This window comes from Tiliqua scincoides, chromosome 2 (assembly GCF_035046505.1).
Source record: "Tiliqua scincoides isolate rTilSci1 chromosome 2, rTilSci1.hap2, whole genome shotgun sequence".
Taxonomy (NCBI): Eukaryota; Metazoa; Chordata; class Lepidosauria; order Squamata; family Scincidae; genus Tiliqua; species Tiliqua scincoides.
This window is the reverse complement of record NC_089822.1, coordinates 220,773,434-220,801,349: the sequence shown is the minus strand read 5'-3', so window position 1 is coordinate 220,801,349 and position 27,916 is coordinate 220,773,434. Positions and strand designations below refer to the sequence as shown.

The 27,916-nt window shown below is 41.2% G+C and overlaps 1 protein-coding gene across 2 annotated transcripts; it reads right to left on the bottom strand.

The window, feature by feature from the left end:
- Positions 1-27,916, bottom strand: IP6K2 (inositol hexakisphosphate kinase 2). Of its 2 annotated transcripts, none has more exons than XM_066616446.1 (7): positions 27,837-27,916; positions 26,159-26,216; positions 8,121-8,418; positions 5,751-5,973; positions 5,001-5,176; positions 3,548-3,723; positions 1-794 (listed from the first exon to the last, which is right to left on the bottom strand). In XM_066616446.1, the coding sequence occupies exons 3-7, from the start codon at positions 8,320-8,322 to the stop codon at positions 297-299; spliced, it is 1,275 nt and encodes a 424-aa protein (XP_066472543.1). In that variant the 5' UTR covers positions 8,323-8,418; positions 26,159-26,216; positions 27,837-27,916; the 3' UTR covers positions 1-296. The 2 variants fall into 2 exon arrangements, with proteins under 2 accessions (XP_066472543.1, XP_066472544.1); XM_066616447.1 differs by having other exon boundaries at positions 26,159-26,212; positions 27,837-27,870.

The window sequence follows — 27,916 nt, the reverse complement described above, 5'->3', positions numbered from 1 at the left end:
TTTACAATGAACAAAAAGAATTTTATTGGTACATATACACACAAGAATAACAGAGGTATTTGAATAATCAAATATGGAATGTTTACGAGAGAGTTAAAATAAATAATAAAGATACCCAGATGTGTCAGTGCTAACGCTAGCACCACTAAAAGGAAATGCCCTCTTCTGAACAGCTCTGAATCTGATGGGGCGTCCCCGGCAGAGTCTGTACAGGTTGCTATCACCAGAAATTGGTCAGTATTTCTGGAATATAAAGAGTCACTATAGTGCTTGCTACTGGTTTGCATTCTAAATGTTTATTCACTGTTCTCGTCCCTTATTTCTTCAATAATAGCTATTAAGTTTTGAAGTCCAAAAACATAACCCGTGTCTTGGCCCTCATGCACCACACTATCTTCTCCATAATACCTGCACGTTGTGTGGGCAAAGTCTATCATTCGAACATCAACAGAGCTCACACTGGGTTTGTAGGCATATGCACCTGCCGACTCATCCGATGACTCTTCTGAGAGACCTTCAAGGTCTTCTGGGTCAGAGTCCACAGCCAGTTCTTGCAACTCCTTCCCGTCATAAATGATGAGCAAAGAGCTGGAGTAGAAGCGGTAAGATTCCTGCTTCTCTAAAACAGACTTTAATTCAGTCAGTTTCTTTAAAACAGGTTCAAAGAGTTCTCGTCGCAGATATTTCCCATTATGAAAGAACTGATAAAGTGCTTCTTTAAATCCTTGGACTGAAAGCTTCCTTCCATGGTATTTATTCATAAACATTAACTGGCCAGTACCTGGCTGATAAACCTGTGGAAGGTAAGAAAACAATGTTAGCACTGAATACAGCAGTAGTTCTGAATTTAGAAATTAACTGGTACAGAAAGGAAGAAAATATTTTCAAAACTGTTCTGGTATGGCTGAAGGAAGGCAGAGGTAGAATATCATAGCAATTAGAGTCTTCCAAAATAAATATAGTTACAAAGCAAATTCTTCAGATTGCTTTTCCATTTCAGAAATAAGGCTGAAGAATTTAAAGTAGGATTAGAAATTCTTTGGCCAACTGTTTCCAAAGTCAAGCTATAACATGCCCAGTGGCACTCTATCATTCAGACCATTAACAGTAATATCATGCCTGTGCCTGCTATAACTGTTTGCAAAACTACTAGCAACTGAAATTGTGGCTTGCTATGTTCAGTGTTGGTGAAAATTGTACTTTAAATGAAGTGTCAATGTGCCTGTCTCACTTTTTGGGTGAGCCACAGGAGAACTCTATAGGCTGAAGAAATTGATTGGAATAATGAAGCTACTGCTATCCCATTATAAATCTTCATGTCAGCAGGTAAGTATCTGCTAGAAGAGCAGTGAAGATCAATGAACCAGTCCCTGTTAATTGAACTGACATGCCTCGCATCAACTGGCCCCTACTAGAGAAGAGTAAAAGGTATTTTCTGCACTCTTTGGCCAACCACTCTAACTGCTAGAAAATAAGCTGACTTCTACTGCTCTTCTTTACAAGCACAGATGAAATGAGAAACACCTGGAAAAATATTCTCCCACTTGAAAGAAGGAAAGCTTCTATGAATGGGAGGACTTGTGTGGTATGAATGTTATCCTCAAAAGCAATAATGCTATTCAAGAGGAAAGGCAGAGGTCACCTTTAATGAATAAAGATCACTAGGAAACACACAGTGGGACAAATAATCTAATCTTACAGCAAGGAGTGAAAAGATGCTACCTCGATCAATTCAAACAATGTTTGCAAGAAAGTTTGCCAAGACTCTAATCTGCTCATCAATATTGTCCCATTTGTTTACGGTACTGTACTTATAAAGTGCTTATAGGTTGGCCTTAATATTAGCATAATTAGTTCTCTGTAAAAGAGACTTTATTGTTGGTGTGCTTTCATCAAGTCCCCGCACTATAAAAATTTGTTTAATACCTTTGTTCCTTCAAACAGTCCAGTAGTAATAAAAAAACAAAATATAACGAGAGTAACAAAATTTTTCCAACCCTCACTAGAGATCCAAAGTATTATCCATTCTTCTTCCTAGTAAAAATAAAATCCTCTTTCTACTAAATGAGCATCTAAAATGAACTAGCACATCCTTTTATAGAGGCAACAATTTTCTACTGTTGTTGGAACTATATGATAGTACTCTGAAAATTCAAAAGCAGGATTTTTTTTTTAAAAGGGTGTAATTTATCAGGTATAATTTATCACTGAATATATTTTTACCCATGAACCAAACTACATACTGTGGGGAAGCATCCAAGCTAGTTCTTCCACCATCAGCAGCATCATCTGCAAACATAAGCAGCGTTTTTCTCAGAGAAGCGGTGCTTGTACAGCTGTAAGGATCCATTTTGCAATCAGAAAGCTTCTTCCATTTACCAAGGAAACTTCTATTTGCAGGTGGAGCTTCAGAAGGCAGATGCACTACTCAGGATGCCATCTTTATGTTCAAGACAGTACTGGTCCTTGCATGCTTGTTTTTAAGTGTCCTAACTAGCTGCTGTGGGGGGGGGGGATGGATAAGGGGATAGCAGAACCACAATGTGGTAACGGGAATTTAGCTCTCTCTCTGCCGTAGTCCTGATCTGGCTCTTACCTATTCCATCCCCCATGCAGTTGCTTTTTGCCCTGAGAGGGAAGGACTGCCATTAACACCCAAAACTTCCCTTCTTGGGCAAACAGTAGGCACAGGAGTGCTCCAATCCAGATCAGGACATGGTAGTAAACAAAGCATTTCATTCCTCTAATGCCAATAAAGGTTTTAAAACATAAAACGTTACAGTCCTTCCCCATGCCACAATCAATCCTAATCCCCCACATACCACCTGCAGTGGCTAATTAGTGAACAAAAACCTAGGCAAGGGCCAATGACATGCTTTAACACATCTATAATTTGGCCTCAAATCTAGCTTTTCACGACTACAAGAGACTTTGGAAAGTTCTGTCCATTAGGGAGGGAAGACTCTTAGGGTAGGCAGAATTTCTGTGTGCATGCCTCAGTCCATGCACATGCAGGTGTAAACAGAAACTCCCTATAATTATCTGTCATATTAGATTGCCAATCAAATTAAGGACAGACTGATGGTTAACTCCATGCAAGGTTAGAGAAAGGCACAATGACTCGCCTTCTCTGCTCTTGATGAGAGAGAGCAAAGTGAAGTGCTCTGAAGTGGCCTGTCCACCCAAATACATTTATACTGCCATGTCCTGGAGCCTTCTTTAGCAAGATGGTGAATAAAATGTGAAATCTCTCAGCTAGAAAAGTATAAAGTGGGATGGTTACAGAATTGTCCAAAATTAATATCATCACTGATTTACTCTGTTTTGAATAATCAGGTTTGTATTTTTGAACTGCATGTAAATAATGCTGCATTTACTTCTACCATTCCAGAACAACAATAATCAGACTTTGATATTTCTTTAATTCAAAATAGTCCAATGCCTCTCAAAAAAAGTCAAAAATGTAGGTAGTAATCAGTTTTACTTTCAAGCAAAAGCTATTCATTCCCAAACACCTCATTCTGCATTTGCCCTTTACAAAGCTCACCTGCATACCACACACCCGAACTCCTATAACAGCTGAAGTACTTTGCTGACACTTCCGGATCTGATTAGCCTTCTTTTCTTCAGATGCATCATCTCCATGTTGACGGGTTCCCATCTTTAGATCCAATACACAAGGTACCTCATATCGTGAGGTTAGATTTTCCAGTAAGATAAATTCTTTTTAGTTAAGAAAAAGCTACAAGAACCAAGACTGACATTTCTTAAACTGATCTGATCAGCAACAAGAACTCCCAGTATTGCCCCAACTGCATTACTAGAACCTGAGTAACTCAATTAAACATTTTTAAAGGGCTGGCATTTAAATGTTGTTGGCTATAAATACTATGTAATGTCTTGCTTTCTCCAAATATAGGAAAGTAAAATACTCTCCTGCAAGACAACCCTCCTGCAATCACACAGGGCTCCCCAGGGTGCAAGCTCAACTGAAACTGCCCATACAAGACCATCCACCTCTGCATTATCACAGGTACCTTAGAAGTAAGCCCACTGACTGCTGCTGGACTTAAGTGTAACATACAGACTAGTATAAAAACACTACTCAACTCTACATTTTCTATATACAACTCTATATACAACTTTATATACTGCTGTGATTTGTGCACCATCTTCCTGGGGTGATATACTGTATATCCTTGCGTAGGTCTTTGTTCAGTGCCCCCACATATGGTGTTGCCCATGCTCAAATCTATAGATTTGAAAATAGATCTAAATTATCTTGTACAAATATCAGTAAGTATATGAATATTTTATACCACTCATTCAGATGGAAAATTTCACAAGGTTTGTGCAGATAATTTTTATAATATACACTTTTCAATATGGATTAATACCCATTTTGAAAAACCACTTGAAGTTCTTCTCATGCATGAGATTTTTTCCCCCAAGTTCTACAGCAAATAAGTCACTTACAGGCAAAACATAACATAATCTTGTGTCTCATTAGAGAATTGTCTTATTTATTAAAAAAATACTTTAAAAATTACCAGCACCCCAACCTATGCAGGTCCCCTTGACTATACAAAGATAGCCATCTTGGGACAAGGCAACAGCAAAATTACTGCTTTATCACATTAAAAAAAATCAGTATCTTTCTCCATACAATTGTTGACAAAATGCCAAAGAGAAACTTGTGCTAGTAAAACTTACTATTCATGATCTTGTGAAGAGGCGAAGCAGAGCCTAATACCCTCTTCTGTTTTTCAAAACATTAATAAGTCTTTCCATTACAAAGAGCCTGTAGACCCTGAATTCCAGAAGTAGCAAATGGTCTTTTATAGTTACTGTTCGCCATGGAACAATAAACAAAAGTTGGTCTAGTAGCTTCCCAAAGTTAAGTTACCCATCACATTTCAGGACATTTAATAGAGTACCATTCCCAAGCTAAAGCAGTTCCTGTCTGGCTACCACACAAGATATACATGGACAAAGGATACTGTATTGATTCCGATGTTTTGCATTTTCCTTCATTCTCTGCAACTGCTGTTGATGGCATTTCATGCTCCAAGGATTGTGAGGTTTAAACTGAGAACTGATGTTCCCCTTTTTCTCAACACTATAATATAACCCTTCGGATTTCTTCAGCCATTCAAATTCTTCCTCTAACTTATGACTGAAAGACAAAAAAGGAACATTAATATGTGGCGCTGAAAAGAAATATCAGTATCCTGCCATCTAAAAATAGTGTTTGGCTAATCTTTACCCATACATCACTTTACCCATAGCCTAGTTCATAATACTTTTACAGGTTACAGTCACTATTTTTCAGTATACTTTCTGGGTAGCTTGTCTCAAACAAGTCTTCATGAACATTTTAAAATAGTACTTTCCCTAAACTACTATTTTAAACAGGACAATGATGAATACTGTAAGGGAAGACTGAAGAAGGATAATTCTTCAGTTCCTTTTTTCCCAATGTAACAACGGGAGAATAGTTCTAAAAGGCACCAAAAATATAAGACACAATCCTATACATTTATGTCAAACTAAGGCTGCACATTTGCACAATTACACAACTGTGTAAGTCCCACTGAATACAATGGGACTGATTTCTACATAGAATTGCATGGTTATCACTTCAGTTTATGAGACCCGAATATACCTAACTAAGCAGAATCACAGTTGGAAGTTGTAATGATTTTGTGAGTGGGGTGGTGGTGGAAATGATAACTGAACAGAACTCTTACCTTTTTATTTTTTCTTCTTTTCTGTGCTGTCGGACCCATTCCTTAGTTAACTTTTCATTTTCTAGTAATACGGTCTTTTTATTAGTCCATCGTAGTAATTTATTTTTGGGTTCACAATCAGAATTATCTAGGCTTTCCAAGTTATCATGGTCCCCATTTAATGGGTATGCTATTAGACAAAGGTTTCCATCTTCGCCCTCTTCAAAGCTTACTGATACCACACCTTGAGAGGAGAAATGAGGCATCTAGTTAAGAATCCATGAAATAAGAGAAATCTATCTTACAACACAACATAATTTTACACTAAGAATATAGCAACTTTGGTTTTTCTCTTACCCCAGTCCTTAGTTTTTTTTATCTTGCCACAGGCCAAAACTCATCTGTCAACCTAACAAATATCAAAACATCTAGACAAAGTGACACCTCACAGAGAAGACAATTTATCATGACGACAACACATTAATGATACAGGAGATTCTTCTCTTTCTTGTGAGCAGAATCACATAAGAATCAAATAATAACAGGAGACGTTTTCAATTATTGAAAATTTTTATTATTTTTAAAAATCTGATCTGACCCTAGAAGAGATGTAAAACATTGTATATTTACATCTTGCATTGGAATGTGCCCTGCACAGAAACACCAAAAGCTTTAAGTTTTGCTTAATAGCAAAGCTAAAAGCATTTATCCAAACAAAGGCTTTCAGGAAAGTTAATAAGACGCCAGGGAAAAGGGAAAGCTTGCAAAAGCAGAGCAAAACAAGTAAAACATCACACATTACAACAGACAACTAATTCAAAGGCTTCCACTTAGAATCACCACGTTTAATTTCACAATTCTTATTTTCTTCCTTTGGGGAATAAATTTTATTGATGTTGATTACGTAGCAGTCTTGTAAAAGAAATAACAAAATGAAGTACAAAACAAATTGGACTGAGGTACATCAAAACATGGTGAACCTTGAAAGCATTTTTGCCTCCTCAGCTCAAAAGTCTCTAGAGCACTGCGTTTTTTTGAGAGTCTTAGAGGAAAGTTCTGACAGGGGTGCACCCCTGTGCCATATAGGAATGTTACTGAAGAAGTTGTAACAATTGGCTGAATGTTTTTTTTTTACTCAGTCCTCTCTCTTTATCCTGAAATCAATCAATCAATCTGCACATCCTTGCCGCTCATCACTAGAGTTCTTGGCGAAAGACTGGCACTTCTGAGCAGGGCAGGCAGCTCTGGGACCTATGGTAGCATGAGTGGGGAGTGCGGAAGCTTTGACTGACAGTCCTGCTGCCCACACAGGAAAGAACTACAGGAAAGGGGGGGAAGCCAGCTAGAAAATGGCCTTTAGCTTTATCCTGGAAAAGACAACAGAGATGGACCACATGAGCCCCCCTTACCCCTAGACCCCTCCCATACATCCCCCCAAAAGAGAAAAACCACATATGCTAGTACAGTTTATTAGTCCATCAAACATTTTCAAAACACAGTTTCATCTATTAATTCTAAAAGCTTGTAATAAGACAGTTTTGAATGTTTCAGTAAGCGTGCATACCATACAGGAATACAACTAAGAGATGCCTTCTATCAATCTTTCCTCCAATTAACATACACAATTTTTTTAAAAAGTGATTGCTTTATTCAATGAAAAAGCATAATACAATATAAAAAGCTACTCAGAATTTTAAAATTCAGATGTCTTTAATTAATCCAAATCCTGGAGAACCTAACAGAGAGTTGAATGCTTGGGTCAACTAATGCAAAGCTAAAAAGAACTGGAATATCCACTCCCACATACCATCTGAGTCAGCCTTGTCAACAGTATTTCACCTTTTGCCTACCTAACGGCCAAGGTTTTTTCCCATTTCCTTAAGGGCAAAAACAAGTTGAATATATTTAACAATTTTTATTAACCTTCTTTGCTATGCTGACAGTTATTTATGATAATCAAAATGCAAGAGGTAGAGGACAATCCAAAAATCCACACTAAACTTCCACAAGAGAAACAAAAAACTTAGCCAGCTTATATTGAAAAAAGAAAGGAAGCAAAAATAAAAAAACACAAAATCAGAAAGCAGCAGCACATTATTACTGAAAACATTTACAAGCTGTTATCAATATACTTACCTCCCTGTGCCTAAGGGCGATCTATAGGCTATCACCAGCAGAGTTGTTCTACTCTAATGCTGTTAGTCAGCCCAAAGACCCACTGGCAAGCATCTCCACCCTGCATCTCCACAGCCTGGCTCAGACAACATCAAAATACATGAAAAGAAACTCCCTAAAATCTCTTCAGCATAAGAGATTTTAGAGACAAAAGAGCACACTTGGATTGACAAAATGTATACAAAGCCCAGCCCCCTTCTAAGGTTGATCACATACCTTCATACTGAGGAGTGAATTTACGCATTTCTGCAGGAAGAGTCTCATAAAACTGGTGCTCTCGTTGAATGAGGGGTTTACAGATGGTCTTGTCATTAAACCGGAGGACACAGGAGTGACCCCCAACCTGATGAACAAAAGGCTCCAGAAGGACGCCTTTGGAATAATGCTCCACTTCCATAGCTCCAAATGCCGGGCTCATCCTTATAGCACATTAGACAGACCCAGATGATAGTTGTGAAGGCAGCTCACGCTGAGATTTCTACCTCTGGAAGGTGTTTATTCCAGTTTAGAAAGTCTATGGAAACAGAAGAAATCCCTTTTCTTTTAGAAACTTTGTATAGATATGTTCTGAAAGAGCAATATGAACAGATTCTTTGGTAAACACCGACAAGAAAAAAGAAGTCATACGCTCCTCAGCAAAGCCGAAACTGAAAAGAGCTGACGAGCTTTGAGCACTGAGACAAACAGGAGTGAGGTCATGCAAGTAGAGCAAAAAAACCCAGCCTGCATACCACACCCATCATGGTCTTAGCCAATGAGAATTAACCAAGAGCTACTAGGTGTGTTCTTTACGAAGGCAAAAGGGGAATGTCAATGCAGAAAGTGGAAGGGAGAGCTCACACTCCTTTGCTCGGCTGCTCATATTTGCTAACCCTAGCAGCATTTCCTTATCAACATAATAGTCCACAGGGTAAACCTGAGATAAAAGATGCATTTTCACTCTTTTGTCAATATCTCATTACAGATACCAGGATAGCTTTTAAACATTCTTACAATATGTAACCAATCATTGTACGCTATGTTTCTTTTAATGATTTTTTATCTATAGAATATGCATGCCTGCTTGCATGCACAAAAACTATTTACTTTAACAAAAAACACTGGCAAGAACCTAAAGTGGCCCTTGCTCAGAACTCTCCTCTTCAAACTTTATAGAATTAATAAATCTCTTTGCAATTTAGCTTTTAGAAAGGATAGGAGTATGAGCGCTCTCTCCGAGCGCCGCCCCCCCCCCCCCGTTATCTCAACCTGCTTTTTGAACTCAGCCACTTCATAAAGAGCAGCAGTTTTAGGGTTTTGTGAGGGCAGCAACAAAAAAGAACACAAAAACTCAGGCACAAGTTACATGAAATAGTGAATTTCTACAGTTCCTCAGAAACTCACCCAGCTACGCACACACATATATATTCACTGAAATATGTTCAGCTTTCGTCTGTGTTTCTTAAATAGCTCTGATGCCAGTATAATTTTAAAAGTGATTCAGCAACTATTATAGCTACAGTTATTTTTTTCCTTATAAATGTTCACATTTTATCCAGAATCACAGCATACCTTCAAGGCAATCTGACAACAGTACTTTCTGTATCTCAGTGGCCAAGTGAGTTATTTAACAGTTCATCTTGAAAAGAGAATGGAAGATAAGATTGTCTAAATCTTATTAGCAAATTTAAAATAGAGCGATATAATTCGAGCTACAGCTTAAGTCATTAACTTTTACATCTAAAAATAACCCAACACTTGGTTCTCCCTTAAAGAGCATTAACATGTACAATAATGCACCTAATTCTGAGAGACCACAAAGTGTTCTAGGTCGCAGAACTATTTTTATGCATACCCAAGTAACACCGTAAAGCTGTACAAATCACGTTAATTCAGAAGTAAATCCAACGGATACAAGTGTTTAACCCAAACAAGTATGGACAATTGCAGTCCATATCCTAAAATTAAGTACCAAGAGACTGAATCACAGAAATGAGGAATTATTCTCTATAAAATTTGAGACCTGTATATAAATATTTGATACGGAGTTCTGAATATAGCATAACAGAAAACATATGCTGGTTTATTAGACTAAATAACAGGTCAAATGACAACATGATTCAAGCAAACTGCAACATTGAGAGCTCCATAATGCTTGATCCAACAGAAACACTCATTCAAAATATAAGCACACTTTATATTTGCTTACTTAATAGTTTACTGATCTGACACAGTCTGGCTACTAAAATATTATTGCACCCATTTCTGCAATATGCTTTTACCCAGAAGATGGCGCCCTTAACTATTTTTTCCAGTTAAAGCAAATTACATGTTATGTTCTCAGATTAGAACTGTAATCCTATACTTGATAGCTTGGGACAAAATTCACTAACCCTAACTGGATTTGCTTCTGAATATAAATGAATGTAAACAAACAGTCTGCAGATCTGTTTGGAATCTATCCAACTTAAAAGTCATACCATGAATACAGTATATTTAATATCTGTAACAGCAGAAAGAAAGAATATATCATCTGTATCTCTACATCCCCTGATCTGTACAGAAAAGGATATCTGGCACAAAGTGAAATTTCAGACAGCACAACAGCAAGCCATTCATCCCCAGAGAGCTCATTAATTTTTCAAGCACATTCATAACTTGTTTTCTTTCATTTCTGTACAAGCAGTCCAGAGAGATTTATGAACTTTGTGTATTTAGAAAACTGCAGCATCTTGGGTATTGTCCAGGACAAGACTCAACAGGTCTCTGCCCCCAAACACTCAGGGTTTTAAAACTGTATCTCCTACCAGGGCATCCATAACACACCAATATTACAAATCAGATCCTTGCTTCTGTTCTGCATGCATTGTAATCTTCTACTAAGACCAGTGTAGTACCCAATGGCTCCATAACATTGACATCTCCAACCAGGACCTGAGTACCGCACAATATCAAATCCAGAGTCACCTGTCCTCTGGTGGGCTCCATGACTAGCTGCTCTAAGGTACAGACATTTAACATGTCAAGGAATCCGGTCTCCTTTTCGTGACCAGAACACAAATTGACCCAGTCTATATGAGGATAATTGAAGTCCCCCATGATTACAACCCTGTCCCTCCTTGTCACCTCCCTGATCTGTTTCCTCATTTCAAGGTCCCCTTCCGGTTTCTGGTCTGGAGGATGATAGTACACCCCCAGTATTACATCGCTCCTGAGGCCTGGTAATTTAACCCACAGAGATTCTATAGTGGAGTCGAACCCGCCTTCAAATTCTACTTTGCTGGATTCTATCCCTTCCTTAACGTAAACAGCCACCCCACCTCCAACATGCCCCTCCCTGTCCCTCCTGTAGAGTTTATAGCCCGGAATTGCGGTATCCCACTTTTGCGGATTTTCCGCATTCCACCAGGTTTTCACCAGGAGAGTATGAACAAGATACTCTCTCAAATCTCTCATATTTTCAAGATATGAGAGAGCCAATTATCACACTGGGAGAGCCTAATTATAATAGAAGCCAGGGAAATTGCTTCTGCCGGGGGGGGGGGCATAAGGCCCATGGAGACACCTGTTCTAAACAGTCTTTCTCCTGCATATCATGGACAGTAGTCTCTATCATATATCATTCATGAACATAATCTGGTGAGAGCTTGCTCTGCACCTCTCCATATACTATTAAGATTTTGCAAGGGTGTGAGATATTAAGTCACTGTATAGCTTCATTGTGCCTTAATATTCAGGTATTTTATAGTAAAATAGTAAAAACTTATAGTAAAAACTTTCCAGCAATTAAGTACTTAGAACTTCCAGCAATTAAGTACAAGAATCAAAAACCATCACAAGTTCATGACTCTGTTCTAAACCAGCGGGCATCAAAACCCGCCCTGCAGGTTGGATCTGGCACCCACTGCAATCCTTGATGAATGAAGCTTACTGTTCCACCTGGGGCCTCCCTTTCGTTCCACAGATCACCCCCAACCTTCGCAAAGCCTGCTGGAGCAACAGACTCCAGAAGCAGCAGGCCAGCGTGAAGGTCGGGGCAATCTGTGGTATGAACAGGAGGTCCCCTTTAGAACAGTATGCTCCACCTGCACCAGGGACAAGTTTATTGGCATGCAGCGGTCCCCGATTTGGAAACCGCTGCTCTAACTGTCATCACAGCTACAGTTTGTAGGTAAGCATACTACATATTGGTAAATGAAAAAGGAAAAAACCATCTTTCATTCAAGTTTCAGGTGACCTCTCTGCCTAATCTGAAGTCCACCATTAGACTAAAGCAGTGGTATTCAGACTGGGGCGTCGCGACATCCCAGCCTGAGGGCCCTGGCCTCTGCCCCCTTAAGGGGCGGTGGCAGGGGGGAAGGCAGCGACATGATCCCTAGGACTGCGCTGCTCAGGGGGGCTGCAGGGACTGGGATCACCTACTAGTCCCTGCAGCATCATCCTGGGGGTGCAGGGAGCCCTGCGTAAGCGCCTGCAGGGCTCCCCAGTGGGTTAGAAGTGAAAGTAGAGCGATTGCACTCCACTTCCAGTTTTGCGGAAGTGGAGCGCAATCGCTCTACTTTCACTTCAGCTGGGGAGCCCTGCAGGTGCTCGTGCAGGGATCTCCGCACCTCCAAGATGATGCTGCAGGGACTGGTGAGTGCATCTCACTGGTGAGTGCATCTAAAGGGATCAACATAAGCATCATCATAGTCTCTATGTGACTTTACAGGTGTTGGACATGCTATACTGACATACCTGAAAAAGCCTGTTTCGAAAGCCTAAAAATCCATCTAAGCTAGCAGATCTCACAAGGTAAAATGCTGGAATGTGCAGGTTTTTTAAAATACCATTCCTTCCTGCTGTAATTGAGGGTTATAATGAAATTGTTATTTTTCACAATTCCACCCCAAACTAGATTTTCTCTTTTCCCTCATGAACCCCTTTATGTAACTCTAAAAAGACAGAACTTTAATTCCTGATTAACAAACATCCCCAAGAACAGACTATCCTGCTTAAATACTGAGATACAGAAAACGACCCACATATCTGGGAACAAGATGTTAAGAATCGAAACGAAATAAGTGTGATTGCATTTTTCACAGTAACTGGCTTTACCATTTCACTATTTCTTGCATCTTATTTCTTCCTATCTATGCCTTTTAATGGAAACTCTCAAGTATTCATCAATCCACTCTGACAACTGTCCAACACACTGTACTATGTATAAAGTCAAGCTTTTAGCATTCTAACTAAATGTTTCCCAGAATTACAAAACCTAGAACAAACATTCATGTGAATGGAACAACCAGCAGTTGCTCTTTAACAAACCTTCAATACAATATCTAGAGCTATGAAGCTATTTGATTGGCAACAAATAATTTTATATTGTACCCTGTGAGCACAACTCCCCAATGCCACTACGCAGTACCTTTCCTTAAGTCCATCAGTTGAGCCTTCACAGAACCTCACTGCTCTATCCCACACAACACCATCTTCCCCCACCCCTGAAATGCTTCCTTGAACAAGGGCCCAGCTCTCACCAAGGGAGAGACTAAATGCTGAAAACTAAAAACTTCCTAAAAATTTGGGATACTTAAATGAGAGAAGTGAAATACTTTACACCTCTTTTTCATAGCAATTTTCTTGCTATACCAGTCTTCTGGGCTTGTCATTACCATTTACAGTGGGCCCTTCATACCTGCAATGGTTTGATTCCAGACCACCGCCCCCCCTCCCGAATAAGGAATTATGTGGATGCTTGAATGCACTCCAAAGCTTGGATGCACTCCCAAACTTACCTGGAGCCTCTGAAGGCCAATCCTGGGTTGTGCCGGGCTGGTGAACCACTCTATTGACCTCTGCAGGCCTCAGAACAAACCACAGAAGTCTCTGGTCACTTGCAACAGGATACTAACAACAGGGAAACATCTCAGTGTTTTCAATACTTCCATTACAAGGAACAATGCACAATTCTGGATTTCTAGGATCTCCCATGATTTAGAATAGGCGTGTCAAACATAAGGCCCATGGGCCAGATGCAGCCCATGGAAGCTCTTTATCCAGCTTGCGTGATAGTTGGGCTCTCCCAATACCACTATCAGTTGCTTACAGCTGCTGAGCTATGAACTGATACACTGGCAGAAGCAGTACTATTGAAGAGGAGGTGCTGGGTAAGCCCAATTATCATTCAGACCATCCTTTTAGCAGTGTCATTGCTGAAAGGGCAGCCCACGTGATAAGTGGGCTCTCCCAGCTCTACCCTTTCAGCAGTGCCACTTCTGCTGAGGCACTCAAGGGAGAGATGGAAGGGGACCTCAGAAGGCAAGGAACAGTATGCGGCAAGAGGTAGACCAAGAGGGGTAAGAAGGTGAGAAGCTGCAGATGCGCTGGGAAAGTCTAATTATCATGCAGGCCACAACTCTCAGCAGCACTGCTTCTGCGAAGACGTTACTTTGCAGAATGCTTCTCAGTTGCTGACCTGCAAAATGACACCTCAGTAGAAGCATCACTACTAAAAGAGTGGCTGGCATAAAAATTGGGCTCCCCCTAATCTTGAAAAGAAAATTTGTGTATTTTCTCTTCTGTAATTTGTAGCTAATGACTTCCTAAGTGAGAAAAAAATACATATTTCTGGTCATCACCTACTTAATGACATCAGTTCCTGCTTAATGAAATCACTTCTAGCCCTCAGAAGGTGCCATAAATGCTATTCGGCCCACTGTATGACATGAGTGACACCCCCGATGTCACTCTGGAAAGCACTGGAAAGCACTGACATAAGGCGTTAGGATTGCGCCCTGCAAATGCTAAAACAAGTTAATGCTAATCATTCATTTCCTAGTACTAAAACTCCCTAAATGAGGCAGAAACAGAATGTTTAATTTTAAGTAAAGATCATAATACATACACCTTAGCATAACTCAAAAGGGTAATAGAATAAGCCTACAATGGGAGCTTAAACCACAAGAACATCAAGCTTGTTTGATAAAACTCGGGTTCAACTTCAATTGTTAAACAATGTTTTTAGACAGGATGTAATACATAAAGTTGTTTTACTGACTTTTTCCAGGACTGCAACTAGTGCTATTCCTTTCTCCACTAGCACAATACTCAGAGCTTAATTCAAGCCACAGCTTTGTGGACCAACCCCCAGAATTTATTTTCAGTGCCAGGAATTTGTGGAGTTAATAGGACAATACTTATGAGCAAGTGTAGACTGCATTCCTGTTACCATGAGATAATCAGTGATGACCTCTCATTTTGGAAATTAAGCGCTGACTATGGAGAGCTGTGAATGCAATTTCCAAAATGAATGCAACAGCCTAACATGGAACAGAAGCTATCAAGTCATTCTATACCCAAGTTCATCACAGTTAAGAATTACAAAGTCAAGCACCAACTGAGGGGATCCAAAAACTAGACAAAGAAATTGCAATGGTGAGGATTATTCAAGATTCCATGAACTGTTGCTATTGTTACCGCCTCTATATGACAATCAACATTCACTCAGGCATCTGCAAGTTTTGAAATATTCTCAAAAGTTGGTGGGTTTCGTCAACATTCAATGCATTTTCTTCAAGGAACCAACTAGACAAAGCGGTTAAGAAGTTAGATTTTTATACACACACAGATACTGCATTTAACTCAAGCTCAATACCAGGTTTATATTTGAAGAAAAAAAGATTCACTAGTGACGTTTACTTTCATTATTGTTGAGACCCTAAACGCAGAACTTTCCAACAGGTATTTATAAAGTAATTGATGACTTTAAAGATGAAATACTTTAATAGCAATTATTTTTCATATGAAATAAATTTTTCTCATTTCCCCTGGTGGCAACAAGAGCAATATAAACTTATATATCTCCCCACCAAAGATTGTTCAAGATCTACTTGCTCCCATGAGGCAGACACAGAGAGGAACAGGAAACACAAGACACTTTTTGTTTCCTTCCTATCATTATAATAAAAGTCAGATGACTGAGTGCCTATCACAGTCTTGTAACTGAAGTCAGAGAACTTACCCACCCACCAAAACATTTCCTTATTCACTTCAGGTGACTCATTTCCCTTTTCTTTTTTAATGCATCTCCAAGAGGAGAGCTTCAGGCACAGACACTATTCTCAGGGCGCAATCCTAACCAGCTTTCCAGTACCGAGGTAAGAGCAATGCAGTGCCAAAGTAAGGCAACAAAGATTCCCTTACCTTGAGGAGGCATCTGTTATTTCCACCCAACTGCAGGATGCAGGACATGCCCCATTGGCACAGATGTCAGGAATGGAAAGTTGGTTAGGATTTGAACCTCAGCAGTTCACTCCTGCAGGTTGCCTCCCCTCCCGCCCAAAATGCACCAGGAAACGCCTCTACATCATGCTGTTTTGTTGCAAGTCCCATTTGTATCATCGTAATGTCAAGGTCATGGTCTTTCATAAGTCTGATTTATTCCATTGCTGCATCCCTTAGACCCAAGAGATCTAGTGTTTGAACAAAGTAGCAGGGGGTAACTGATCCCTGTCTTTTCCTTGTAGCAGGAAACCCGGCATGGAAACAGATTTTTCTCCACTTCTTTCTTTAGATTCATGATTTTAGAAGAAGTTACAGCAGCGAGCAGCATTCCACCTTCATGCCAGGCTACGTGCTCTCTGACTTTATTGGAAGTCCTTAAAATTGATAACAGAGCCACAAGCACAGCATTACATAGCAGCTGATGGTTCCAGTACTTTCTTTGTCTCACATCACCCATGCAGATAGCCCAAAAAAGTGTTAAGCACAACGCACCAGAGAACTAGCTATATGCATTATTCGCTTCTCTTTCTCTTTTAGCCAAAAAGTGCAAGAGAGTGCTGCACATGAAGTTGTTTTAGCACTACAAAGTTCGTTGCTTAGGTCAGAGGTTCCCATAGTGTGCATTGCAAGGCACTCACCGAGGTGTCACAGAAGGCTCGCCACTAACAGTGAGACCACAGCACAAGCCTACAGTGGCACAAGGCTCAGCATGGCAGGCAAAGCTGCCACACACCATCTTTGCGCCATCCTGCCCACCCGCCCTAAACATCCTTGTTTAGGCTCTCATTCAGCCTCCAATTCAGAAGTAATTGGCAATGACATCATTTCACAATAATGTTGTTATGTCATTGCTAGTTCCTTCTGGATGCAGAGGTGTCACGATAAAGGTAAGTTTGGGAACTGCTGGCTTAGATACTTGCCTAGGAACAAGAACTACTTACACTAGACAAGTGTAATGGTCAAATGACAACATTTTAATGAAGTTATACATTAACAGATATTGTTTCACCAGCATAGAATTGTATAGGTTACATCTTACATCATGCTTTTGGGAGGCACCTCTGAGAGTCAGAATATTCAAGGTCTTACAGGGAAGATAATCTGATACAGTAGCCTCAACCCAGCAACGATGAACCATTCATAAATACATACAGATTAAATTTTGCAGTCTCTTTTCCTTTCTTCAGATATGCAGAGAAATATATGACTAGATGCACATAACATGCACAGGGGAATACTTCATCTTCTTCATAAGCTAGTATAAAAGAAACACATGATCCTCGCTTTCGATTGCAACTAGTCCCTTCCTTCTATGCAGGGACAACCGCAGCTGCATTGCAAAATAAGAACTCTACAAGGGGAGTGGGAGGATGGGAGCTGGATCTAATGGCAACTAAGGCAGCACTGACCCAGCAAAACCCAAAAACAAGCAGTTAGGAAGATTCTGGGGGCTTTCCAATTGTAAGTGCTCTAGAGTTCCATAGCTCAGTCACATTTGCCATTTCTATGAAAAGATGTTTGTGCTCAACAGTTAGAGCTCCATGGAGCAGAATTTGATAAGGAAATATAAGAGCAAAAGTTCTTCTAGAATTTAGCTGATGTGTTATGGCTTTGCATGCCAATACTTTTGTTCTTGGTCACAGGATGCCCCAAACCTAGCTTAGTATCTCTGCAGCTTGCTTCAAGAGATTAAAATTTTCCACTGCTGAGAAGGGATGTTTCCATTCTTTCTGAAATCTCTTTGACTTCAAAGGTTATTTTATTTTGAAACCAAGAAAGAACCTTGCATTGTATAGGTTACAGCATCCTAATTTCAGTAGCATCTTTAAATAAATTATAGATTTTAAAATGTGCCATATTAGGTTTAATTTAGAACTTGTCTATCACAAATTACATTTGATACCAAGAGACAACATGATAAAGTTAAAATTATCACTTAAATGACACAACCTGGATCTGCACTTTTTAAAATCAAGAATTCTATTTCATCACAGAACCACAAAACAAAATTAAACTTCTGAAAAACATTATGGTAAGATTGCTGCTTACTATGCATGGTGTATGCAAGTATTGAGCACAAATTTAAATGCTGTTTGTTTGCTAATTTCCCTTTACTTCTATAATGGGTGTTTGATATCATTTGTATATCTGCTTCCATTAGAAAATATTGTAATGGAGTATAACACTGCAATAAGAAGCAGTAGCAGAACATGCAGAATACTTTTTGGGTATAATGTTTACTTGTTAAGCCACAGAAAGGCCACTGTACATGCAAGCTTTTTCTTATTTCACTGACTAGCTGTTCACAAATCCATGTGAGCCACAGTGGACTATGCATATGCTGCAACATGCAAGGATCCCCCCTTCAGTAAGACAACTTGCATATATGACACTTATAGAACTGAAACATTAAGGGCGCAATCCTAACCAACTTTCCAGCACTGGCATAGCTATGCCAGTGGGGCATGTGCTGCATCCTGCAGTTGGGGGACAGTCATGGAGGCCTCCTTACGGGAAGGCAATGTTTGTTCCCTTACCTTGGAGTTGCATTGCCCTTATGTCAGACCTGGAAAAGTGGTTAGGATTGCGCCCTAAGTCTTTGAAAACAGATACAACTTCTCTATGGTAAAACAAATTACTGAGAAGTATTCCAATTTATTATATCGATAATAATGAAAATATTTTTTCAAAGCCACAACTATTGAAAGAAAAATCTTATTTAATATTTCTATTCTCCATTACAATCAGCTGGACACTGGTTAAATAAAAGGCCACAAATAAACAACAGGTCAGTATGATTAACGCTGGAGTCAGCATTTGTTTCACAGATATATTCAGAATGATCAAAAAGTCAACTGCAAATAAATAGCAAGAGAAAAGGAAAAGCAGAAATGGGAGGAAATTAGGAACTCACTAACTTTGTATGAAAGTGAATTTACCAGTTCTGACTAGGAAACGGAAGACCGCAAAATAGGAATGTTAAGGCTCAAAGGAGAAAGAGGATCCACAAAAGGTAACAACAAGGAATCATGGGTACAGTTGCGCTAATATTCAGCACTTTTAAATTGTGTTAGTTTCTTTCAATGCATCAAAGAATATGCTTTGCTGTTCTCTTGATACCAATACAACTTTAAAGTGCTTCTGATGATTGAACCCTACTGTGCTTGTATTTTTTTTAAAGTAATAAAAAGGAATCTCCACATATCTGAAGCTAAAAGCAAAGCTGAATAATCTTGTTATTATTATGCACTACAATTATTAGCAACAATCAACTCTAAGTCAAGGCTACAAGGACCTCAGTTTGAAAATAGTTTATCACAATATGCAGTAATGGGGCAATATTTATACAAGATGCAATTCTGCACTTTGGTAAAATACTCTTATGCTTCCTCAAAGTTGTTCTCATCTATAGTGTCCTGTGGTTTTACTCATTTTAAGGTCTGGTTTTTACTCATTTCCTGGTAAGCTGTTGTAGCTGCTTCTACTATTTTAGTAGCTTGCTATTGATTTACAAACCTATGGATTTGGTAACTGAAAGTGTATGCAGTAGACTGCAAGAAAAAGCTACAGAGGGCATCAATTTAAAATTAAAAGCCTTTAAGAAAAACAAACAGAATGTGGCTTTGCAAGGTCTCCCTGCTGAGTGCCATGGCATGTCTTAACTCTTACTTAGGCAAATGCCATATGGAGAAGAACTTCATTTGCAGATCTCAACATCTTAAGAGTTTTGTAATGGGAGAGGATGCTCCATAATACACAACAGGCCCAAGTTAATCACCACCACCTTGAACTGTGCTCAGAACTAAAGAGGAACACCAGTGAAGGTGGTGCAGAACAGAAGCCAGTGTTTCTAGTACCCACTCAAGGCCACACCATTTCACAACAGCTGTTTCCAGTTATGGTCAACTGTTAGCATCCAACAGTAACCAGAAACTGAACTACAAACAGGAAGTTTCAAGTTCAAATCATGCTATGAACTCACTAGGTTACTTTAGATTAGCTCTTCTCTCTCAGCCTAAGGTACACATCTACAGTGTAAGAAAAACAACACTGGCCACCTTACAGAGATTTTGTAGAAGTTGTTATATCAATTGCTTCATACATTCTAAAACACTATAAATTGTTATCATCAAGTAATCTTGTAACTGATACTGATAGTAACCAAAACAGATACTTATCACAGAGAACCAGTTTAGACAATAGCATGAAGGGATGCACCACAGTTCTCTGCCACAGGGGACAAGCAGATCCCTGTGCAAATACTAGTATAACTGAAAGGAAATACTAATGTACAAACACTAACTATCAGCAATGTAATTACAGGCACACGGTAATGGTGCTTCACTTCTCCTCTTTACACAGTGGGCTGCCATAGATGGATGTATCATCCAAACAGGCCCACTATCTATGTTCTTCAAACAAGGTTATATTTGGCACATCAAATATAACCTAGCTGTCACCATCACTTGGGCATCCAAAAACCAGGGACAGTTCCATGAATAGTCCCACATTACATATCTAATCTTCAACAAGAAAGCAATCCAATTTGACAGATATACATACAAAACAGGAACAATCAGAGCCTCACCATCACCACATGAATCTAGATCAGACTGAATGCTCAGTAAGACTGGATATAAACTATCACATCTTTCACACATCTGCCTCGGACATTAACCCAAGGTAAGACACCAAAAAAATTAAGTTCTGTGTCTTCAGCATACTAATGATAATATGGCCTTCAATTTGTTCTCTTGATCTTTGCCCACATGGCTAAGGGGAAACATCAGCCTAGGGAAAGGTTGGCTGAAGTGGTGGAGAGGGCAGTAAATGCACCTCTCAGGGAGGGGGTCTTTCCAAAACTTTTACAGACAGAGGTAATTTGCCATTCCCCCAAAAGCCCTCCAGGTAGTCTTCAATAACTTCTGACTAGCATCCAATGCTTTACTGTGGTTACACTCCTTCTTGGCTGACCAGACCCCATGGTGAAGTTGGAGGAGGCCTGTTCGGCACTCTGGTTGCTGACATATAAGGTGCCACAGGGATCCATTTGATCCCCCATGCTATTTAAAATCTATATGAAACTGCTGGGGGAGGTCATCTGGGGATTTGAAGTGGGATGCAACTCCAAATGACATCCAGATTCCAAGGAGGCTGTTGGAATTCTAGAGCGCTGTCTGGGAGTGGTTGGGGCCTGGATAAAAGCTAATAAACCAAAATTAAATCTAGAGGTCCTCCTCATCTGGAAGACTAAAATGTCAGTATTAGATCTTCAACTTGCTCTTGGTTGGGTTGCACTCACTCTGAAAGAGCAACTATGTAGCCTGGGAGTCCTCCATGAGGACTTGGATCATCAAGTAGCAGCTATGACAGGGAGTGCGCCAGCTGGAATCATACTCAAGTCAGTCAGATCCAGCTGTGATGGTCAGATGCCCTTGTGACATCTAAACTACTGTTAACGCACGCACTCTATGTGAGTCTGCCCTTGGAGATGGTCCAGAAGTTGCAGTTCATGCAGCATGCAACGACCCATGTTATCACTAGGGTTCAGCGGTCTGATTCTGCTATGCCGCCACTCTGGCAGTTGCGCTGGTGGCCATTCAATTCCAAGCCCAATTCAAGGTGCTAGTGATTACCTTTAAAGCCCCATAGGGCATGGGACTGGGGTATCTGAAGGTCTGCTTTAAGATTTAGGGGATGGACATGGAATGACTGAGAGAAAGCAGTCCTAAGATAATCAGGTAGGGCCCTACTTAGGAAACCACCACCATCCAAGGCTAAGAGAATGGCAACGAGGTACAAGGCTTTCTCTGTTGTGGCACCACGTCTATAGATGAGCTTCCACAAGATCTTAGGACAGTCCTCTATATATAGTTTCCAGTGAGGTTTATTAAACACACATCTATTTCATTTAGTCTTTGAGGCTGGATGAACCCCTGGGTGATCTCTTTTAGTCACTGTTTGAGTTTTAGGGCTGCTTTCATGGTTTTTAATTTTACCTGCTGATATGATACAGTTCTCTTGGATTTAATGTACCTGTTATGAATATATTATGAACAGCATTTTTATGTCATTTTATTTAAAATTATGTTTTATGTTGCTGTACACTGCTTTGCACCACAAAAAGGCAGCATAAAAATCCTTTTATTAAATATCATACCCCCTTTTCAGCAGCTAAAAATACATACAGTAAAACTCCTATAGTCTGGCACCCAATTGTTCAGCATTCCTGATTGGCATCAAAACTGTCCAGGAGTATTCTTGGTTCAGGAGTGGACACCTGATCTTGCTGGCCCCTGAGCAGGCAGTCATGCCTGGCTTGATGATGATGTCACCAAGACAGGCTACAGAAGCTGTCTGGAGTCAACCTTAGAGGTTTGGTGATAATACAAATAGCGATACCATCACTGGATCTGGGCAATAATGTAAGTAGTGACCTCAACGCTAGATCTGGGGATCATCAACTGCAGGACAGTACCTACTAATACTGGCATACCTGATAATTCAGTACCATCTAGATCTCAAAGGTGCTGGATTATCAAAAGTCTGCTGTATTAAAAAAGTCAAAAGACATCACAGAGCTCTGAGATACTCACAGGATAATTTCATGAAATAGTGGAATAATTACTCCAGCATCTCTCTCTGATACCAAGCAAAAGAAGTGTGCACATTTTTAAAGAAGTTCTACCTATAACATTATTTCTCAGCTAGTCTAGATCCAACATAAAAGCGTTTAGAAGATACTTAGGGCCCAATCCTAACCAGTGGATGCCAGCTCACCGCAGGCAAGCACTGTCACAAACGTGCCATTAGGCACGTTTGCAGGCCCTAGCACCGGTGGAGCACTGGAGCTTCGCTGCTCGGCGGTCGCATGGACCACCAGGCAGCGGAGTGGTAGGTGGTGGGAGGCGGGGAACAGATGTACTGGGATGGGGGAGGCAGAGAGAAGACTGGGAGAGAGCGGTGAGGAGGGGTGCCGGGGAGGGAGCAGGGCGCGAGGAGGGTGGGACTGGCGGACCTTTGCTCCACCGGATTCTGAGTCTTCCTGTTGAGTTGTCTGTCTGACATGGGAGGCTCTGAATTCTATGATGACCCTTGGGGTTCTCATCTCCCAAGGAGGTGGCAGCGGCTACCTGGGGTGTGCAGGATGCAACGGCAGCCATTTTTGGTACCGCTGCAGCCCCTCACATTGGGCAGCTCAGAACTGGGCTGCCCAGTACCAGTAGTGTTCCTAGAGGGAGTCACAGTGCTAAGTTTTGCAAGTGCTTCAATGCACCATGTAAGCTGCCCCTCTTCCTCGGAGCCATTCCAGGCAGTGAAAGCAATGTGGACACATTCACTTTGTTCTTACCTCCTGGAATGGCTCTGAATGTGAAAGGGAGTGGCAGCTTACACAGTGCATGGAGGCGTCTGCAAAATTTAGCGCTATGTCCCCCCTCTGGGAACACTACTGCCACCAACACCTCAGACACTGACAGCAACTTCTCCCCACAAACATGTATCTTCACCTTCAGCACAGGAGCTGTTTTCTCTCAGCATTATAAGTCAAGAATGTCAAAAATATAAACAAGATGAGGCCAAATGAATCTTTCCAAGCACCCTGTTTCCATCCCAAGATAAATTAAACTGGAATAATTCCAAAATAACCTAACAAAACAATGCTAAAGTCCCCTCTGGTTAAGGCTGTCTTTCATCAAAGTCAAACCAGAGAAGAGGAATTTTATTTGCGAAATATTTAAACTGGTCACTATGGGTAGCAAAAGCATTTCTCTGTGAGCAGCAGGCCAGGATGCATTAGCCTTTTTACAACTTAAATTACTCATGACACTCTGTAGGTATAACTGGGACAGAGAATACTTTTCTTGGGAGGGTCACCCATCAAATGGGCTCTACTAAATGAGATAACATTTGTCAAGTTCTCCTTCACCAAACCCTTCTGCCCAGTAAAATCATTACCTTCCCTCTAGAAATCCCCTACCCTTTTTACTAGTCCCTAGTGATGTTGAAAGCTAGAGGGCGTGTATTATTTAGCGGTTTGCTCAGCCATTATAAGCCAACTCCACATGTTCACTGAAACCCGGGATCAACTCAGATAAGCTCGCCACCACCCAGTTTTCTCCCCCATCCTCCTTTCACCAGTAAATTCAGTGAGCCTTCCTTATCCCTGGGTTCGGAATCCACAGATGCCAAGCCCGCACCACAGAGGGCCCCCTGGACACAACCAGAAGCCACTTCCCGGTCATAACTGGAAGTGGCTTCTGGTCATGTCCAGGAGGCTGGCACAACCTCCAGAAGGCCAGGCACGGTGAGTAATTGCCTGGAGTAATCATGGCACCCTGCCAACCAACGCCCCCCAAGGATTCCTGTATCCTTGGGGAGTCTTGGAATGGATCCCCTGCAGATACTGAAGGCCCACTGTATACCTGTGCAAAGAAAGGGCTAGTAGTGTCAGAGAGAACTGGCAGATGGATGTCCACCAGCCTTCTTCATCTCAACCTCCTCTCCACGAGCAGCACTACAATCTTACGTACACTTTCCTGGGAATAAGACTTACTTCAATGCATAGGATTATGCATGGGATTATGTTGTAAGTTTGCTTGGGAAAGGGAGAGACAGGCAAAACCACCTCCCCTCCTGTGCAACATTCTAAACTTAGTAAAAATTAATCAAGTACTTGGAATGATCTATATCTTTTTGAGGCTTTGCAAAAGACTGAATGGCTCAATATCTTCTGGCTCAATATCACAGTTGACCATGGAAATCCACATTTAATGAATGTAGGAAAGGCTTACATTGGCAAATGTGTATCATGTGAACTAACCTTTACAACACAACGGAAACCACTAGGTACTGCTTCTAATTGATACAATAGGGTAAGTAATCTAAATATTCAACTATAACCAAATGTCAACTAATCAAATGGAATGAAGCTGCTTTCAATTTTAAGCTCTAAATAAAACACCACATGTCTAGCTTCTGTTAGACTATGCCTCATCGAGGGAAGCATCAGATAAGGGTGGAAAAAACACTGAATCTAGATGAAAACACTGTACTGATGGCTGAAAGATCCTGTAGTCTAGAAAAAGACAGAGTGGATATGCTCATCACTGACAGGAATTGTTTACTGCACTGTGGAGACCTGTATACTCCTGGACCACCACATTACAGTGATGACTTAGGATCCTTTAAAATTTCCTAATCTTTTCTTGCTGATACAGAAGACATCACCATAAGTCTGAAGCATTTGAAAAATTGTTCATGTGCCGTTATTTGTAAAACTATTAAGGTATACAGTTGATGTAGAGAAGAGAAGCACGTGTTGCTAAGAGGCGAAGAACCATCAGTAACATATTTTACCAGTGTTCTAGAGTCACCACTATTTCCTACTGTCTTCTGTCACTATCATGGTTTGTCTTCCAATGTGTAGTTACCACTTAGGCTTACCAAAGCCTTCAATGACCTTTGAATGCGATGGCTGTTCACTTTTTAATAACCAGTGCACATCTTTAATTATTGTTCTTTTCATGTATTCATATTGTGTATTTTAATACTGTTTGTACATTGGTCTGAGCAACTTGCTTCGATTTGGAAAAACTGTGGTTAAGAACTGTAACAAAGCAGGGGTCAAGGTTCTAGTCCTCTTAACAATACAATATGATCTCCAGGTCAACTTATGAAATCAAGCACACAGGAAACTGTTAACAGGTATTCCACAGAGATCAACAGTTTTTCCCCCATTACGGCATCTTCTAGCATGTATTGGGGGAGCTATACAAGTCACTTTATCGACAGTCTTACTAGATGTGAGGACATTAAGGAAAGAGAGTCACATTGATAGTAATTTATTTTCTGCCATTTTTAAAATTACATGCTATACACAAGCCAAGTCTCCAGAACAGGATGGTCTATGAAGCTCAAACATTAATCACATGAAAATTAGATCAGAAATATAACACCATTAAAAATTAATACTGTACAGCAATCTGAGAGAACAGCTACAACGGTACCTCAGATGGCTGCTATTTTTTCAGGGCAACAAAGGTTCTTCGCCATGTAGCATACTACCTAGGAGAAAGTCAAAAGTTCAATTCAATTAAGATGTAGCTCATTACAAAAACATCTAGAACAGTGATTGTCAACCTTTTTCATTTCATGGCACACTGACAAGGCATTAAAATTGTCAAGGCACACCTTCAGGTTTTTGACAACTGATAAGGCACACCATGCTGCTCACATCCCCCATTGGCCCTACTAACAAATGACCTCCCCCAAATTCCTATGGCACACCTGTGGACCACTCACAGCACACCACTGTGACACGGCACAGTTGTGATACAACTCTCATCTAAATATATACTTAGGGGGTAGGGGACAAATTGGCAGCATCTGATCTGTTAAGTCAAACAGTGCAATTTCAAAAATGCCAAGTAACAATGACTCATGCACTTCCTCATAACAATAAAAGCTTTAACACACAAACAAGTGTGGATGACCTCATCATTTTATAACGTTCTGGCCCTACACACAATGGATGCCCTAACTCAAGTTGGGTCATCTTCTCCCCAAGAAGGAAAGTCTCCTTACCAAAGGGGGAGGAGGGAGATGCTTGCAGCAGTGTTTCCCAAACTGTGGGTAGCAACCTAGTTGTTGGCTGGTCATGAAACTGACACTGACAAGGAAAATGCAGAGCCCTATGGAAAGTGAAACTGAGCCACAGGCACCCATTTTCCTGCAAGCAGGGAAGTGTGCCTTGGCTCTTGTCACAGGGGCGCACAAGGCCTCCAGAATGCTCCTGATTGTGGAGCTCAACACACACTCCAAAAGGTGCTTCCCCCCAAAAGTAAAAAGGATAAAAACAGAAGTTTAAGAGCACAATCCTATGCAAGTCTACTTCTAAGTCCCATTAATGTCAATGAGGCTTACTCCCAGGAAAGTGTGGATAGGATTGGGCTGTGAGTGGCTGGTAAAGTGGAACTTTTTTTAAGTCTAGGTGGGTCCAGCCATAGATAAAGTGGGTCCCTGTGCTGAAGTGCTTGGGAACCACCGGCTTAGGCTGCAATCCTATCCACACTTACCTGGGAGTAAGCCCCACTGGGTTTGGGGGGGACCTACTTCTGAGCAAGCATGCATAGGACTGGGTTTTCCAATGCATAGGATTCAGCCTTCGCTGCCAGAGAGCCTTCGCTTCCCAGTCCCTTCCCATGGGTTTAGGGAGGCCCATGGGGTGAGAAAGGGGAGAGAGCGCGCCCGATGGTGGTGCTCCCCACCAGAGTCAGAGCACAGACAGTGCTCCCTCCTCTGTGATGGTAAGGGAGAGGCGCGAGCGGAACAGGAGGCTGCATGAAGGGGGGGCACTCCCACTGTGTGGAGCTCGGGTGGAGCTGGGGGGCCCCCTCGCTCTCCTCCCCCCAGCACAAGCCCCTCGACCCCCCCCCGCAGACGGTCCTCGGACAGCACCACTGAGGCGTGAGCCACTGAAGCGCGGGCGAGCTGCCCAGACAGAACTAGCCAGGACCAAGGGCGCTGTGCGGGCGCCGGGGGGGGGTCCGGCTGCCCTCACGCCGGCACCTCCGCAAGCCAGAGGTGGAAGACCGTGGCCGCTGCAGCGGTTGCTGCAGGGAGCCAGGCAGGGCCCTCCCCGCTCACACACCCGGCCCGAGACAGGAGAAAGGAGGCTGCGGTTACCTGCTCGTCAGCTCCACGCCGGCCACCACTCTTTTGTTTCCTCACAGGCCAAAATGGCGGCGCCGAGTGGAGCGGACGGC